Source organism: Misgurnus anguillicaudatus, chromosome 11, assembly GCF_027580225.2.
Source record: "Misgurnus anguillicaudatus chromosome 11, ASM2758022v2, whole genome shotgun sequence".
In the NCBI taxonomy this organism is placed as follows: Eukaryota; Metazoa; Chordata; class Actinopteri; order Cypriniformes; family Cobitidae; genus Misgurnus; species Misgurnus anguillicaudatus.
The window spans coordinates 1,188,788-1,208,406 of NC_073347.2; the positions used below are offsets into that span (position 1 = coordinate 1,188,788).

General features: G+C 37.3%; 1 protein-coding gene across 6 annotated transcripts in view; it reads left to right on the plus strand.

Moving 5' to 3' along the window:
* mlip (muscular LMNA-interacting protein) overlaps positions 1-19,619 on the plus strand; it is a 77,747-nt gene that overhangs the window by 22,413 nt on the left and 35,715 nt on the right. For 3 of the 6 annotated variants that reach the window (XR_012371956.1, XM_055169692.2, XM_073872799.1), the window contains exons 2-9: positions 7,869-7,976; positions 9,259-9,390; positions 13,234-14,898; positions 15,536-15,607; positions 16,040-16,120; positions 17,838-17,921; positions 18,010-18,069; positions 18,683-18,733. Coding sequence is in view for 5 of the 6 variants with exons in the window: in XM_055169692.2 (XP_055025667.2) it covers positions 7,869-7,976; positions 9,259-9,390; positions 13,234-14,898; positions 15,536-15,607; positions 16,040-16,120; positions 17,838-17,921; positions 18,010-18,069; positions 18,683-18,733 (2,253 nt within the window). In the remaining variant the exon portion in view is untranslated. The remainder of the gene's footprint in view (positions 1-7,868; positions 7,977-9,258; positions 9,391-13,233; positions 14,899-15,535; positions 15,608-16,039; positions 16,121-17,837; positions 17,922-18,009; positions 18,070-18,682; positions 18,734-19,619) is intronic. The other 3 variants (XM_073872797.1, XM_073872800.1, XM_055169693.2) reach the window with 2 other exon arrangements.

Below are 19,619 nucleotides of genomic sequence, written 5' to 3' on the forward strand. Positions count from 1 at the left end.
AGGTAAGTTCTGGTTTAAATAACTGATAATATTTCTTTCAACGTACAGACATCTATTCAGCCATCTGTTCTGTCTGCTATTGTTTAGTTAAAAGACTTTCCAGATTAAATGTCTGTTTTTCGGCTTGGATTTTGTGAAATAATTTTCTAAATAAACGTGATGTGTGACTTATATATGTTATTTTGTCTTAATGAGACATTTTTGAATGATGCGGCTTATACTCCGGTGCGGTTTATAGTCTGAAAAGTACAGTAGCAATTTTAAAATAAATGTGATACTTAACTAGTAGCCAGTGTAAAAATGCCAGAATTGGGCTTGTTTACCTGACTTGCATGACACTCCCCTAGTAACGAGTTACAATAGTAAATTCTTGAGGTCATAAAATCTTGGATAAGCTTCTCTGCATCTGAGGCAGACAGCATATGACATATGACTATTGATAGATAGACTGCTGTAGAACATCACACCTAGGCTCTTGACTGTAAAAGATGACACAAGAGTGAAACGTCTATGGAAAAATTATAATCTTACATATTTTGTTTGGAGCTATTTGGTTCAATAATAAACATCTCTGTCTTATTGGAGTATAGCTGTCACGATCCGCACACACACAAAGAATAAGATCCAATTGCAGTTTTATTAGGGTAATCTGTAATCATAATCCTTCCATGCAAAAGGTCATACAAGACAAGAACTCCAAAACACGCACAGAACTCCAAAAGGCAGTGTGACATTAAACAAGGACTCCGTGACAAGAACTGACAGGGTATATATACACAAACACTAACAAGGTGATTGGGAACAGCTGAGTGCAATGATACATAATGACACAGACAGGATTATGGGAATTGCAGTTCTAGAAGACTGTGACCATGTGGGGAAAAACATCTGGTGGCCACCCAGGGAACAACACTAAACACCAAACACACATACACAAAACACAGTTTAACCACTGTGACAGTAGCCCCTGAAGGAGTGGCTTCCAGACACTCCAAGAAACCAAAGTTCAGGTGGTGGTGCAGGTGGTCTCAGAAACCCAGGAGAAACCAGAAACCGGAGATTTTTTAGGAGGCAGACATGCTTGAAAGGAATTCCAATACCTAAGGCTGGTGACACACTGGATGCATGGCCTTTCTGTTGAGTGTCAGTTGTGTGGCATACAATGTATTTGTGTACAGAATGCCATATAAACATATTTTCCTATTCTATTTTGCCTGGAAACGCTTCCAACACACTTGCGTGTCGTGTGAAAAATAGGCGTAGGTTCTATTTCTAGCATGCATGCGTTTTCCGCACGTCTCACCCAGGCAGTCTGCAAACTCTAACCTGTTAACATGGGAGCCAAATTAAAAACGAAAACGCCACGCAACTGAGACGCTTACACCATGCATCCAGTGTGTCACCAGCAACTGTCCAGTTCCTGATGTTGTCCTAGGGACTGGGAGACACACAGCAAGAGCTCAGAGGTTGGCTATTGGAATTGAGTGCTGTGAAGGCGGCTGGCGGATAGAACTATGGAGCCTGTTTCTGTGTCTATTGTGAGCATGGCAATCTCAGTGCGTTGAGTTCGAGGGGGGCTGAGAACAAGTCGGAGATGAGTTAACTAGCTAACTAGCATTTGTGCAAAGAATCACTATTGTCATTCGTCATTCTTCTTTTTATGTTGAACAAAACTTTGGCACATAACTTGTGAATAAGACGATAAAATCGACCGGTGTATTGAGGAGATGCATTGTTTTGTAGTTACTACATTTGAAGAGGTTGTTGCTTTAAGGTTCTATAACAACATATCTTAAAACGGGACATAAGTTAGTAACCCAGATGAATTTATTTGCATTACAGTGTCATAGAGGCAAGGGGGCTCATTTTACTCGTGCATCTACTCAATCTCTCAGGATCGTCACAGAGCTATTAAGCCATACCCTAGCAACCATTATTAAGCCACCAAAACCCAAACACTTATATTTTTTAAATCTAAATGTCACAAAGACATGGGGGTTTATATAATTCATACTGGCAAGCAGCCCATACACAGTATAATCACTGGCAGCTCCCTAGCACTCCCTAACAACCAAAGTATGTACACTAGCCACGGCTTAACAAAACCTATATCTCTGCATCAGAATATCGTAGAGATGTGGGCTTTGGTTTATATCACAAGCAACCTTTGGGGTATGATCACCTTAGCAGTATCATGCTAACATCATGCTAGCTTCATATTAAATCATGGCCAAAACCTAAGGCAGCTGCCTCTGGGAAAATGCATTCGGACAGCCTTCATAGTCAGTGTAATAGAATAATTTTTAATTATACTAATTTCTCTCTAGAAATGTAATCAAAAGTTATACAAAGTAAAACTTTATTTACACTAAATTTGATATCCAGACGCTTTCTGGAGGCTCAACAAATCACATTCCTCGTGCACCCCTTACGAAAAAGAAGTTTATTCAAGTGTGCTATAAGTATACTTCTTTTAAACTTAAAATAAGAAAGTATACTTTCAGTTTACTTTTTATGTACTTCTCTAAAATGTACTTTAGGTACTTTTTACTTGACCTATACTGACAGAAATGTCTAAGTATATTTGCCTGCCCTACATTGTTAAATATGTTTGCTCTTGTTTAACCTTGCCTGTTGGAATATGAGTGTGTTTAATAAAAGCCTGCAAATGTATCCCCAGTGTCAAAGTGCTTCGTTACACAAGCAGTACACAATTAGTAACCTACTAGTTTACTGAGAGTACACTAACAGAACATTTGCATGTACACTTTCGATATGACTAGTAAACTACCAGTTAACTAAAAGTATAGTAAAAGAATACTTGCAAGTACACCTGCAGCACACAATTAATAGCCTACTAGTTTACTAAGAGTACACTAAAAAACATTTGCATGTACACTTGAAGTATAAGTCTAGCAAACTACTAGTATTCTCATGAGTTCACTTGCAGTACAAATGAAGAACGTACTTGTGCACTAGTTGTGCACTTAAAGTTGACTACTCTTACACGTATAGTACACTTAGAAGTATACTTTTATATACTAAAAAGTGGGACAATTTAGTCCCAAGCGGTATTCAATTAGTACACTTACAAGTATACTACTAGAACATAGATGTTAGTACACTTACTACTAAAAGTATACTTAAAACTATACTCCAACATTACTTAAGTATACTTAATAAAATGAACTTGAAGTATACTTATTTTTTGTACGGACACCCATGCGTAGAATTGTGGGACAAGACGATGATGGTAAGGAGTCAGGAAGTAAAGCAAACATTGGATTCAGAGGTGCATTGATGCCTACCTGCCGTGGAATGCTGCCTGCGAAGGCAGCATTTTATTGATTTCGGATGGAAACCATGTTAGCAACATGGTAAATTACGTTAGCATCATGGTAATCATGCTAGCTTCATGCTAAGGTGTGCTTACATCAAGCTAAATTATGTTAGCTTCATGCTAAATCATGCTAGCATCATGTTTAATCATGCTAGGTTTTTGTTAAATCCTGCTAGCTTCATCCTAAATGATACTAGCCCTTACGAAAAAGAAGTATACTTCAAGTTCATTTTATTAAGTATACTTAAGTAATGTTGGCGTATAGTTTTAAGTATACTTTATGTAGTAAGTGTACTAACATTTATGTTCTAGTAGTATACTTGTAAGTGTACTGCTTGAATACCGCTTGGGACTAAATTGGCCCACTTTTAGTATATAAAAGTATACTTCTAAGTGTTCTATAAGTGTAAGAGTAGTCAACTTTAAGTGTACAACTAGTGCACAATTAGTTCTTCATTTGTACTGCAAGTGAACTCATGAGTATACTAGTAGTTTTCTAGACTTATACTTCAAGTGTACATGCAAATGTTCTAGTGTACTCTTAGTAAACTAGTAGGTTACTAATTTTGTGCTGCAGGTATACTTCCAAGTGTTCTTTTAATTTATTTTTAGTTAACTAGTAGTTTACTAGTCATATACTTCAAGTGTACATGCAAGTGTTCTGTTAGTGTACTCTTAGTAAACTAGTAGGTTACTAATTTTGTGCTGCAGGTATACTTCCAAGTGTTCTTTTAATATACTTTGTTATCTAGTAGTTTAGTAGTCATATACTGAAAGTGTACATGCAAGTGTTCTGTTAGTGTACTCTTAGTAAATTAGTAGGTTACTAATTTTGTGCTGCAGGTATACTTCCAAGTGTTCTTTTAATATACTTTGTTATCTAGTAGTTTAGTAGTCATATACTGAAAGTGTACATGCAAGTGTTCTGTTAGTGTACTCTTAGTAAACTAGTAGGTTACTTATTGTATACTGCTTGTGTAACAAAGCACTTTGACACTGAGGATCCATCTGCAGGTTTTTATTAAACACACTCATATTTCAACAGGCAAAGTCAAACAACAACAAACACACCAATGTAGGCCAGGCAAATCTCGTAGTCATGAAACAGCCAAAATGTCAGAGCAGTCAACAAACATACTCATAAAACCAGGTAAAACAGATAAAGATCAATAAATACAGATCGGTATGCAGGCATGCAAACCGCTCAGCAATGACAGCCGGTACAAATCAAGATTTGCACTGACTGAATGTTTCCAGAGAGTTTATATAGGTTGTCCAATGAGCTTCAGGTGGCAGAGTAATCAGTCCAGGTATGAGGGATTATGGGAAATGGAGTCCAGAACGAAAGTTAATTTTCAGGGGATTCAGCCATATATATAGATACATATACAACCTCAAATCAGAAAAAGTTGGGACACTGTAGAAATTTTGAATAAAAAAGGAATGGAATAATTTATAAATCTCATAAACTTATATTTTATTCACAATAGAATATAGATAACATATCAAATGTTGAAAGTGAGACATTTTGAAATGTCATGCCAAATATTGGCTCAATTTGGATTTTATGAGAGCTACACATTCCAAAAAAGTTGGGACAGGTAGCAATAAGAGGCCGGAAAAGTTAAATGTACATATAAGGAACAGCTGGAGGAGGACCAATGTTTAGGAATAGGAATGTTGTCCCATTCTTGCCTAATACAGGCTTCTAGTTGCTCCACTGTCTTAGGTCTTCTTTGTCGCATCTTCCTCTTTATGATGCACCAAATATTTTCTATGGGTGAAAGATCTGGACTGCAGGCTGGCCATTTCAGTACTCAGATCCTTCTTCTACGCAGTCTTGATGTTGTAATTGATGCAGTATGTGGTCTGGCATTGTCATGTTGGAAAATGCAAGGTCTTCCCTGAAAGAGACGACGTCTGAATGGGAGCATATGCGGTTATAGAACTTGGATAAACCTTTCAGCACTGAAGGTGCCTTTCCAGATGTGTAAGCTGCCCATGACACACGCATTCATACAGCCCCAAACCATCAGAGATGCAGGTTTCTGAAAAGAGCGCTAATAACAACTTGGGTTGTCATTGTCCTCTTTAGTCCGGATGAAATGGCATCCCAGTTTTTCAAAAAGAACTTCGAATTTTGATTCGTCTGACCACAGAACAGTTTTTCACTTTGCCAAAGTCCATTTTAAATTAGCCTTGCCCAGGGAAAATGCCTGTGCTTCTGTATCATGTATAGATATGGTTTCTTTTTTGACCTATAGCGTTTTAGCTGGCAACGGTGAATGGCACAGTGGATTGTGTCCACTGACAATGTTTTCTGGAGCCCATGTTATGATTTCCATTACAGTAGCATTCCTGTATGTGATGCAGTGCCGTCCCGAAGATCCAAAATGATCCAATATTTGGCATTTTTTTATTTATTAATTTTGTTTGATTAGCTCACTGATAGCATACGAAAGACTTAGCTTCAAATTGAAAGTACAATTAAAAGGTATATGTCAAGTATAAAAATTAATACACAGGAACATTGTATTGTACTTTAAGTGCAATGTATATATATTTATAGTATGTTAAGTTCACTTAAAGTAGTGGACTACTGGTTAACTAAAAGTATAGTAGGGGAATACTTGCAAGTGTACCTGCGGCGCACAATTAGTAACTTGCTAGTTTGGTAGGAGTACACTGACAGAGCACTTGCATGTACACTTTCAGTGTGACTGGTACACTGCTAGTTAACTAAAAGTATAGTAAAAGAATACTTGCAAGTATACCTGCAGCACACAATTAGTAACTTACTAGTTTAATAAGAGTACACTAACAGAACAATTGCATGTACACTTTCAGTATGACTAGTACACTACTAGTTAACTAAAAGTATAGTAAAAGAATACTTGCAAGTATACCTGCAGCACACAATTAGTAACTTACTAGTTTAAAAAGAGTACACTAACAGAACAATTGCATGTTCACTTTCAGTATGAGTACTAGTTAACTAAAAGTATAGTAAAAGAATACTTGCAAGTATACCTGCAGCACTAAATTAATAACCTACTAGTTTACTAACACTTAAGATTCTCCATAAAGATAATATACATTTGTACACTACATATACTTTCAAAATGTACTTAAAATATACTGTTTCTAAAGGATGCTAAATAATGTATTTTATAAATATGCTGTTAGTGCATTATTATAATGATAACTTTAACAGATAAAGTATACCTAAAGTAAACTTTAAAATAAGTTCAAATTATTATACTTTAAAAATTGCACAGAACTTTATCTCCAAGTATATTTTTTTAAGTATACTTTTAGAAAATATACTAAATAATAATTATTTTGAAATATGTTAAAAGTTTAATTGTAAGCAAATATGTTGTAAGCATAGTACTTTCAATATATTCAAATATGATACATTTCTTTCTAAGTATATTTGTAACGTACTATTGCAAAGTTAAATATACTTGAAATACAATAAAGTATATGTATTTTTCACCAGGGCTATTCATATGGCTTTTTGCAGCTTTCTTGATGTACTTTCGTTGTTGCATTTTTACTTTATAATTTTAAGTATATGTCAGTAAACAAGTATAGGCCAAATATAATTAGACATTTCAGTCAGTATAGGTCAAGTATACTTTAGTACAATTTAAGTGTATTTCTGAGAAGTACCTAAAGAACATTTTAGAGAAGTACATAAAAAGTAAACTGAAAGTATACTTTCTTATTTTAAGTTTAAAAGAAGAATACTTATAGCACACTTCAATAAACTTCTTTTTCGTAAGGGAGCTTCATGCTTAATAAGGTTAAAATATGTTAGCTTGCTATTTATCCTTTATTAACCTTCAAACTTCAAACTTTAAAAATCACAGCAAATTAAATAAAGGGCGCCTATTATGCAAAATCAAATTTTACAAGGTGTTTGGACATAATGTGTGTTGGCAGTGTGTAAACACAACCACCCTTCGATGAAAAAAATCCACCCGCTCTTTGTTTTTTTAATCCTCATTAAACCAAAGCAGTCTCATTAGACATGCCATTTTGATTCTCTTATCAATGTGAGATCACATTGATAAAGCCCCACCCACTAACAGTCCTGCATTACCATAGTTTCCACACTCATTTAGATTCAGGACTTCTTTCGATTCTCATTTGTTGCAGCTGAGAGATGACTCTTTGTTCCCTGCTGAAAAAACAATAAAATCATTAAAGAAAATTCTAATGGTTTCCATTAACATACCAATAGGAACCATTAGCTTTTACCAATAAAACCACTACACTGTAGTGTGTTTTGTGCCATATTCCATTAGAACCAATACATAGAACCAATACATACGATTAGAGACCACCAAAGACCAATACAGTGTAGTGTGTTTTTGGCCATATTCCATTAGAGACAATATAATTCCCAATAAAACCAATAGAATTTCTGTGATGGTGTCTATTGTTTTTTTAGCAGGGTTGTTTATTTTCCATGTGCTTTGTTGCTTTGTGTGTAATAATACTTTATTTGTCTATTTCACAGGTCACTACTGTATTTGCAACAAAGCTTAAGTCTTTTTCCTTTGTGCCGCTTCTGAAAAGATTGCCTGTTGAGAACCGAGTAATACCAACCTGGACGAAGGAACCAAAGGTGTGGACTTCAGAAGCATTCAGCTCCTGTTATTTATTTAATTTTGGCACCCAGTTAGATGGAAATGAAAATGCCATCAGATCTAAAAGAAAATGATTTATGAATCACTTCACTATTCACTCAAAATTACCAGCAAGCCGTCATTTCACCATATAGGTTAAAAATAAAGCCAATATAGTCTGGCTAAGCAACCCACTTTTAGCCAATGTAAATGTTAATTTGGTTACGTGTCGTTTTTTCCAAAATAATGTATTACATTTCTTATGTAAACAAAGTCTGGTTTGGTTCAATCTATGCATTTATGTTTTTTTATTTAATTTTGAGCTATGGTTAGACGTCTATTTTAATTTTCACTGACAGACCACATTTGGCCTTGTTTTAGCCTAGGCAATGTTTGGACGGCTATTAGACTTTTTTTAAAAGCTTAACATCTTAACATCAAAATAGCTTTGAATAAAGTAATTAACAGGAAAATGTAATCATAAAATTTGCATTGGCTTCTTAAATGGCACAACATCAGGCGCAATATCATTACTGGCAAAACACCATTGGTTACACCATGTGTAATACCCACAGTGCCGTCTGTTGCTCAAAAAAAGCTCCTAAGCTTCAGAAGACAGAATGACAGATTTTTCATTTTTTGTGTGTGTCAGTCCACTTGCACAAACCTAAAAGGCGAGAAAATTACCCATGTGACTGCGTACTACTCACATGCGAAAGGCATACTGAAGGGCATAAACAGTCTGCATGAGCCATGTGTACTTCTGTGTGAGTGATAGATCCCTCATGTGAATGGTCTTCTGGTTAAAAGACATGCAGGATGAAACATTCTGTGCACATCCACATACTGTATAAATGCAGTCACCAGTTCTGTCATAGTCGGGATGCTTAGGATCTGGCAATAGCCATTGTTGAGGCATGCTGTGGGACAGCTGGGGCCTCATGTATAAAACTGTGCGTAGGATTCTTACTAAAAGTCTACGTACGCACAAAAGTCAAAAATGGCATACACCAAAAATTATGAAGACTTATAAAACAAAGCAATGTTCCCTTTATAAATCACAGATCACCTGCAAGTGTCTGTACATGAATCATCCTAATATCCCACCCTGCAAGCCCATTCTCCCATCAAGTTTGTTTTTTTTATAAATCACAACCTTTGCGTGGGAACTGGCGTACGCGCGTTTCCAGCTCTGTTTTGTGCGTACGCATGCTTTATACATGAGGCCCCAGATGTTTTAGATTTGTTGTAGCTTAGTAACATTTCTTGTTTCATTGTCAGATCTCACAAGAGCCAGGGGATTCTGAATTAAGCAAGACTGATACAGGCATCTACAAAACTGAAGTTTACAACCAAGACCATGAGGAGGAGGAGGAGCTTGGAGAAACGTTTACGATGACGATTCAAAGTGAGGTGAATATTTTTGGTTTATACTGTCAGTGCAAGAACTGGTCAACTATTGTCTGTGAATTCACTGCTTAAGTTTTTCAAGAGTGTCACAATTGCAATGAGGGAGGAAGGACTGTTTGTAAAGAGCTAGCTTAAAAACCCATGGCTCATTCCTAATTTAATTAGTATGTTGGTTGTGCTGCAATGACTACTTAATAACTTTTAAATTGCTTTAATGGGATTCATCATGGTAATGGGTCTCCTTTGTTCATCAAAAGAGTTTGTGGTCCCCGTTAGTAAAACAAAAACATTAGGGCCATCACACTAGAAAACAGCTTTGAAAGAGCTTTGGATGGGAATGTTTATTGCATGTCATTTCTGTGCCGCCAGTGACACCACACAACATGTTTTCTTCTGTGGCACAGATATAACACATTAAACTTTTAACATCCATTTCATGGTGTAAGGCTTGAATCCATTTAAAATCAAGCTGAAAAACAGTGAATTTGATATTGTATCTACTTTGTATGAGCTACTTTCCCATTAACACTGCATGATGAACAGTGTTGGTCAAGTTACTTGGAAATAGTAATTAGTTACTGATTACTTCCCTAAGAAAGTAATCCCGTTACTTTACTGATTACTTATTTTCAAAAGTAATTGGTTACTTTACTAATTACTTTTCAAAAACATGATGCACGACCTGAATATGCTACAGTATAAAGCAACAGGGCCCGGTTGCATAAAGCACCTTAAGTGTAATTTTCTCTTAAGTTCACCCTTATGTTTAATTTAAACTTAAGGGTGTTGCAAAAAAACTTAAGTTTTTTCTGTTGCATCTCCACGGCAACAATAGTATTTTATAACAACAAACCTGGGTCGCTGTCGTGAAACATTTAACGACTACCAGGGTTCTAAATTAACTTTTTTGACCACCAGCCAAAGTGGCTGGTAACTTTCTAAAGTTACTAGCCAATCAGCATTTCCACCAGCCAAATTTTTTCAGGTGAAAATAAGAGAAATTATGAGTGCCACTGAATGCAACAATGATTCGTATTTTCTTTCGCGTGCATGCGACAATCCTGACAAAACATGACAACATTTTTGTAATGAAACATAAGCTTTCTTTATTTCTCTGTTGATAGACATAAAGCCTAACTGGGGCACAGGCCCCCCATTTTTTGCTGACTTTTTTGAAAGCCTGCTGTGTTCTATACAATGTCCTTTGCTTAACCCACTATTCTACAGTGCAACAGGTACTGCAAAAGATAAATATGTATTTAAAAATATTTAAGTATAATCTTCATCATACCTTACATTATTAACATGTTTGGAGGCATTAATGGCATAAAATGTTTGGTAATGTCTACATTATACAATGATAGCAATGATTAATAACTTATTTTTACAAGAATATTTTAAGAAACCAGACTTTTTATGACTGCTATACTAAATAATCTCAGTCACAGTTACTGCTAACTGTTTATGTAGTGTCCTAGAGTTAAATATTAGTAAACAAAATATTAATTTCATATCTGTAAATACAGTATAGTATAACACATACATCTGTTGATTTTCTCAGCAACAATGCAGTCCTAAAGACTTGACAAGAGGTTTTCCTGAGATTTTTCGTCTAATACTTGAGAACTGACTGAGTGAGGATGTAGTTTGTCTTACCTCCCTTAAACCCATCTCTCCTTTCTGCTTCCCTTTCCCTGCTTTGCACAAAACATTTCTGATGTCCATCTACAGAAGCCAATAATGATCGAGTCAAAATAAGATTATCATTTAGAAACATACTTCTCGTCATGTTTTCATAATTACTCATTCGCGTGGCGTCCCCTTTTGGATGCAGTTGCGCGCGCGGATAAACGCAAAGACGCGCGTGGACATGGATACATGCGTGCACGCGTCAGTGCGACTGCTTTGTCGCTTTACAGGCGTACATTGGGTAAATACATTGCATATAGATCTGAATATACTAGTTAACTGCTAAAATTTAAACTTGAGATTTACACCTGGGCACAAAAGATTTACACTGGGGCACGTGCCTCAGTAAAGGGGTGTGGCGACACCGCTGTCTTTTAGTCTATCCTCCCTGCTCTGCCCGTTCATTCTCCTTCTTCCTTTTGTTTTCTGGTAGACGCTCCATTCGTTTCCATAGTTTCTCGCGCTGGTTTCGCTGCAAACTGCGCGCAGCCAATTGCCGTATGAAACATTATCACGTAGCATTACGGCACAGTGTTTATGGGAAATGTAGGAAGTACTGCCAGAGGGATAAATGACCGAGAACGAAGTTTTATGTATCATGCTTGCAATGCCTCATGCCTCACCGGCCAAACTGGCTAGTAAGTTTTTATTAATACCCGCCAAAATGAATTTTAACCCGCATTTGGCGGGTTGGCGGGTGTTAATTTAGAACCCTGACTACCCTTAACTAAGAGAACCATTTAAGGGATTATATTGTATGCAACACCCTTAAATTATTATCTTACAGTAGAGGGGAATTTACCTCTTAAGTGTCATACTTAAGGGAAAACTTAAGGTGCTTTATACAACCGGGCTAAGACCTTTCAGCCTAATTCTATTCTTTCTGCATATTCCATCATCTAAAATTGAATCAAATGAAACATTCTCTGTTTTAACATCTGGACGCGCACTAATTCGTGGGCGTGATAACGTCGTTTTTTACGCTGCTAACAATATCTAACGTATAGCCTACTGTCTACAAACATTATATAATATTAATAATAACATTGTACATCGTTTAAAAGGTCTACGGGTTTAGCATCAGTGTATGGTCTCTATTTTGAGATACAGATGCTCTAGCATGATAAATGTAGTATTTTGTTACAGAAGTCCAGATGACAACATGCAGAATATGAACGGGACTTCTTACCTTGGTGTTAATATAAAGATCGCGAGTCGAATCCAGTCTGTTTCAGATGTGTGAATAACCCATGAAATCAATCTAATAGAATTCATCAAATTACCATTTTTGTCCACAAATGCGTATAATCCATGAAATACAGATTTATAGTCTGTTGTTTACATCAGATTTCGCGTGAACGTGTATGAGATGGAGCCGCAGCGGTCATGTCAACTTGTCCACAAATGCGTATAATCCATGAAATATAGATATATTGTCTGTTGTTTTACATCAGATTTCACGTGAACGTGTATGAGATGGAGCCGCAGCGGTCATGTCAACTTGTCCACAAATGCGTATAATCCATGAAATATAGATATATTGTCTGTTGTTTTACATCAGATTTCACGTGAACGTGTATGAGATGGAACCGCAGCGGTCATGTCAGCTGGGGGTTCAGAGATTTTTTCAGTAAGTTTCACATTCCTGTGCCGGGCTTGCCAGGTGTTTGCTCAGATTTGAGGTGAAAGTTTTCGCTGTAGATAAAAGTTTTATCTTCACGCAGAGTGTACAGCGGACGCTGATGTTTTTGTCACCTTTAACTGGGTTAAACTCAAAGTAATGTCGGTTCTTCCAAGCATTAAACGCTGCATAGTCTTGTTCTCTTACGCGCTCCATGTTGTCTTTTCACGTTCAACACTACACTGACTGACGGCGCGCTGCGCTCATACGTCACTGTCAATCGACTCGCGTCACGACACGAGACAGTCTCACGAAACAAAATCAAGGTTAAAAAATAATGCAGTAACGCAGCCTGCTTACGGGGAAGTAACAGTAATCTAATTACTGTTTTTGTAATAGTAATCCCTTACTTTACTTGTTACTTGAAAAAAGTAGTCGGATTACATGATGACATGATGATGAATCAATGATGAGACATAGTGGAATTGTTACTCCAGTAATGTTAATTCTTCTTTCATTGTTTTCTTTTTTCTCAGATACAGTCAACTGACTATTTACAACCTAACTCACCCACCAAGCTAGCTGGGCCTTATGTTGAATCTGATAGCATAACTCCCAAGCCTAGCCCTGTCCCCATGGAAACCATTGATAACAAACACCATGGTATTTCTCATCTAGGCTTTCACAACACTTCAGTGGGTGCTGAGTTCAGGCCTGGTCTGGTTTTAAATAGCCCATCCCAAAGAGAGGAGGTCCTTAGCCCTGTCAGCTCTATTGACTTCTTCACATCCCCTACTTCCTCTAAGGAGTCCATTCTCTCTGAGGGCTGGGACAAGGAGAGGAGTTGGTCAGCACTTCACATGTTGTCACGCGATGCTTCTCCTGCCCTTCTTAGTCGAACCCTCTCCCCATGTTCTTCTATAAGATCTGGGGCCTTCACACCCTCAGTGGTGAGAATTAAGCGGCATGCCTTGGCTCCGGGTTCCAGCCTGCTGCAGATGTCACCCACTTGCGGAACACCTTCTTGTGACAGTCGAACAACCTCACCTTGTCCATTGTCGCCCCGTGCCAGACACAGGCCCCCACCGTCCCAGCTCTCCCTGCTGACGGCCATCCTCCGGAAAGGTCGACTGCCTGTCCTGTCCTCTGCTTTTGAGAGACCCTACACTCCATGCTGGCCTATTACTTCAGTTAGCATGTCATCCTGTTTAGCGTGTTCAGCTGCTTCTGCTGTCGCACCCATAAACGTGTCCAAAGCAAAGACTTGTTCCTCTGTAGATAGACCCTGTAGAGAGTCTCGCCAGAATCTGCCTGACCACAGTTCTCTGACAATAACGTCATTAGCCAGTGCACCTGACAAAGGGCCACCGAAATTACCAGAAAGACTTATCTCTTGCCAACATGTTGCCGGGAGTAGTAGCATCGCCTTACCCACAGAATGCAGTCATTTGACTTCAAGAAAACCAGGTCACAAGGACAATTGTTTACCTACAGCTCCTGGCCCTCTCTCTTGTACCTCCTTTTCCCACATAAGGTCCTTGTCTCCTAAATCAAACACTTTATACTGTTGCAGCTCTGACAAGCCTCCATCAACTTCATGGGATCGCATTGCTTCTGTGGATCCTAATAAGTCTTTTGCCTCGTTCATTTTAAGCGATGACCTAAAATCACACACTTTGTCTGAAAAAGATTTGTTAACACTAAACCAGGGACAGCAGTCATCTGATCTGTCTGCTGAGCTATCTCTAAAAGACAAAGGAAGTTCATCTGACCATTTTGTTACCTATTCATCAAAACCTGCTCGTAGCTTATGTGAAACTTCCTTCTTTCCAACTCCGAAATCACGTGAATCACATGATAACTCTTCACCCATGGATTTAAGCCACACAATGAACAAACCAGATACCCTCCACCAAAATGGCCACAAAAGTGATGTTGAAAGAGTATGCCTGTCATCCCCAGCATTTAGGCAGTCTCCCTCTTCCAGACCTGTAGGTCTCACCTGTCTGTCCTATACCCCTCCAACTTCTCCTGCTTATCCCTCTGCCCAACTGTACTCCTCCACCCCTGAGCGCTGCACCCGTTCCCCAGGAGTCCCAAGCCGTCCGTTTTCCACTTCACCCTCATACTCTCTCTGTTCATCACCCTCTCCTTCCTTATGGAGTAGCTCATCAGACTGCACAGACGGTAAAAATAGAAAGGTACAGTGCATGCCCTTTTGGAAATACCTGCACGCTACTTGCATCCCCACCACTCTGAGTGCAATGGCATTCGCTGTTTTGCTTCAGTTTAAATGACATGTATTCCCAATGCCCTTGCACACCACTGTAAAAAATTATATGCATCTTACTCACGCAAGAGCAGTAGATTTTTTTGAAAAGGGCAAGTTTGTCATGTTGCATGTTGGTTTGTAATTTGATTTGGACAATATGTGCATGTTTGGACAGTGTAACAAAGTCTTTTTTAGACATTTTGCTAGGTTGTTTAGACAGATCTTGTCATTGAGAAGTGTTGACAAGCATAACAGAAAGCAAGTTAAATTGTTAATGGTTGGAGAACTGCAATAGTTGAACACATTTCCATTCAATTCACAACATCTTTAAATGTGGCTCATCTAAATGCATATAATTAAGTTGTTTTAGCTGCTTTTGTTTTAATATAAAGTGCTAAAGCAGATAAGACTGAATGTGAAATAAAATAATCAACTTAAATAAAGCCATGCTCATTTGTACATGATCCAAAACTATGCATGTTAGTGCATTGTGCAGCTGTTGTGTTATTCAGTTCCACTTTTGACTCCAATGAAACTAACTTATCAAGCACTCTTTCCCGTTATAGACATACAAGATCAAATCCACTTATAAGGCACTCGCCGCTATTCCTACAAATACGCTACTTCAGGAACAGCAGGTAATTATTCTTAACAATGGCTCTTATTTAGGGTACAAAATGAATCCTGTTCACTCAATTTCAGCCATTATATAGCCATTACATTACAATTCTTTAGATTCAATTTACTTTTATTGTCGCTAAAAAGGGTCATGTGGTTCTAATGAAAGAGGGTTAAATTGAACCATTGATTTCTTCCTTGACGGACAGCAGAATGGAATTGCTTGTAAGTGGTCGCTTTTTAGTAGGCGAATGAATGACCTTTAGATAGGCATTAGAAGAGTTTACAATATAGTGGACAAAGACGAAATAATGTGAAAAAACTGAGGTCTAAATTGAACTGATTCAAGAGGATTCAAAATTTGGTTGACCTGTCCAGCCACCTCACATGTTAAGGTTGTGACTTTGTAGAGTATGTCAAGAAAATATTCATCTGTCATTTTTCTTCTGAAGGCCATAGATGATGATGTCAACAAAAATGAGGCTTCCTTCAGTGTAGCGAACAGCTATGCGTGGGAGGACCCGCATTCAGAGGTAATTGAGACCACAGTATATAGCAACAGGGTTGTCACCAAAACATACAGAAGGGGGGCTTTTTGTTTTCATGCGGGGGCACACTTCATAAAGTGAGAAACAGACTGAACAAACTCATTTGAAATAGTCCAATACAAGTCTACAATGACAACAAAACACAAAAGTTATCTCACGCCTGTACACAATGTAACAAGAGTCTAGACTGCTTACAATAGCCAGATGCGCTGAAGGAATAACAAGTGATATAACCACAGTTGCCAACTCTCGCGAGACAAATAAGAAACTGCAGCTTCAAAAACAAGCCCAATATTATAATATTATTTAGTTTCAGCATTATAATGTATTATTTATTACCAATAAATGAGCCTGCAACATATTAGAACCCCAAAGTCGCGTATTATAAGTGGACTTGGCAACTCTGGATATAACCTACAATACTATATGCTTACTGTATACCCATCTTATATCATTTATATCTACTACTATGTACCATAAGTTACTACAACCAAACTCTTTCATTAACTGAACGTTTAAAACAAAATGTTAATGTATTGAAAGCGTTTGTATTTAAGTGTGTTGAATGGCTGTTGTATTTAGATAAATAATGAGGCTACACAGTCTCACGTAGATGTGTATAAATAGCACGAAGTGTAAAACTCGTGCAATACATACGCCAAATTCCACTTCGGCGTGCATATGATACACTAGTCCTTCCCATTCACTTAAACGGTGCATCTTTTTTTGACGTTTTATTTATTGGTTTCGCAATTTTTTTCTGTTTTTTAAACCATTTTCGCTTGGGTTTAGGGTTAGATTTTAGATTTGCTTAATGACGTTATTTAATATACAGGTTTCTCCATGTTTTTGTCCATATTTAAGCCATGGATGCTTGGAGTTGGGGTTAGGATGTCATTTTTATACAACATATAACAAAAAGTTGTTCTAACCCTAACCCCAAGCGAAAATGGTAAAAAATAGTAAATAAATTGAGCAACCAATAAATAAAACGACAAAAAAGATGCACCGTTTAAGTGAATGGGAAGGACTGGCGTATCTTGGCGTATGTATTGCATGATTTTTATACTTTTATATACTTTTATACGCAACTCCGTGAGACTGGGCTGAATGAGGTGAGTCTAAGAAAGGTTTATCGGGGCTATTTTGGGGATGTTTTACTATAAAAAAATATTTTCTTTTATATTATTACATTTAATGTAATAATATGTTAATTATTTGACTAAAGATTTAAAGATACTTTTTCCAAGTTACCGTTGTAGAGATCAATAGTTCCTTTTCTGTGGTTAAATAATGTTGAAGAGAGCATCTGATGAAATTAAAATGCTCAAGTTCACATAGTTTAAAAAAAATAATAATACGTTTGATCATACGATTAGGAAAGCACTGCCCCCTAATGCCCCCCTTGGTGATGGGCCTGTATAACAATATCATTCATATACATTGTACGAGTAAACATGTGTCAACCAAGGGAATTTGCTACATAACTTATACAGTAGGGCATATGTGCTTTGTACAATGACAGTGACTATGAAATGTCATAGGAAATGTGAAAATACAGAGTAGAATGTGTCCCAAATACCTGCTTAAATCCAATCACAATGAAAAATGCCCTTTCGACATATTAATCCTTTAAAATATTAATAATGTTATGTTATATAAAATGACCACCAACATATGAACTGGCCATCTCTCTATGCAGATGTGTTCCCCAGCACAACTGCGTCAGCAGTCTGCAGAACTGTATGCCACCATTGACCAAGTTCTAGAAGACCCAATTCAAGAAGTAAGCTGCCACCGTAACACGCTATGCTTAGAGTCATTATTTTCCATGATTGCAAAAAAATGTCATCCTTTAATCAAATCTCTTCCAGCATCAATCACACCATGTGAAAAAAGCCACTGAGTGGTCTACGGCAGCAGAGGCACCATGGGTACGTAATTACTAAGCCTGAGCGGAAGCTGTGGTTTCTCTCAGCGTTAGTGTGATTTTCTACAACTGCATCGTTTTCAATCAAGACATCATTTATATCGTTTGTCTAGAAAATAATATTCCTTTTTTTGTATGTATTATCTAATCAGTGTTATCATCTTCAAATGGATTGCACATAACAGTTGTTCATAGATGATAGATCGCAACAAATGGTTATCTCTTTTGCCACAAACTTAAGGACTTTGAGAAGCAAACAAAACTTTATTCATATTCCTACAATACTGTTATTACAAACGGTGCACAATAGCAGTTAAATGAATTCACCTGCCTATCTAGTCTTGACAGATATCATTAAAAATGAAGTTGGCTCGCTTGGCATAAGCTCTGAGGTTACATAGGTAGCACAAAAGTGACATGATTTCAGTCATTTACTCTGGCTAATAGAGATGAACTTTAGCCAAGTCCCACTGCGAATTAAGCCCCTGCTGTTCAAATCCGGCCCGCAATTGCGTCATCTTAGAATTGTTTGATTACATTCACTGCTGCTTTGAAATTGGGCAGGTTTCTCATTCTTGCCTCACTTATTCTTACTCTTTTATTCTGAATTTCTAAAGCCACAGACATCATCGCCATCTCCAAAACCGTTGGGAAGGGAAACAAAATATGTGAGTGTTCTGCTGATTATTTGTCTTTGTTCATATTTTATGCTCACAGAAGTGAAGTGTCCCTGAAGATAAGTAGAACATAACATCTTAATAACTTCCTGCAGGCACCCTAACACTGCACATTTTAGTCGTTTCCTTGACTGGATAACTTCTATTCTCCAAACCGCTTATCCTCTGCAATGTCACGAAAGGGTTGATGCCGATCCAAGCATTTCAGACAGCAGGCAGGATACTCAAGTGCCCAGTCAATCACAGAAGAGCTCTACATTTTGAATCAAATCAGATTTCTTAGATTAGTGAAACATCCAAAATGTGTATGGTTGCAGTGTCTCCAGGAACAAATACTGGTCCAGTTAATCATTAGATTTACTGAAGTTTAACTTGCATAATATTACAACCAATGACATTTTTGTTTTTTGATTTTGAAAACTATATCTACTGCTATTTGGTCAATAACAAAGACTTGTTACATCCTTCTGCTTTGCATTGTGTTTATGCCATGACTATATTCACAATTTCTCATATCTTTTCATAGCTTTTCTGACCTCTTCTGAAGAATTTACTTATTTTAATGATAGTTCAGACATTGTTTACATTCTGAGATCCGAGCTGAAATGGATTTTTACGCTTGGACAATTGTAGCAAATTTTCTTGTCACACAAATCACAGATGTGGAAAAGGCACTTGTTTTTAGATTTTCCATTTAATTCAGAAAAAGTAATTTAACAGAATATCAGCACTGACGTATGCAATGTTAATTGTGCAAATGAAAGGTCTGATGAATTATTTTTATAAGTAAGAGACAAATAAATAAACAATATTTGCTGATACTTATTCTTACCTATAGGCAAACCTATACACTTTAGTCATTTAAAGCTGCCGTCGG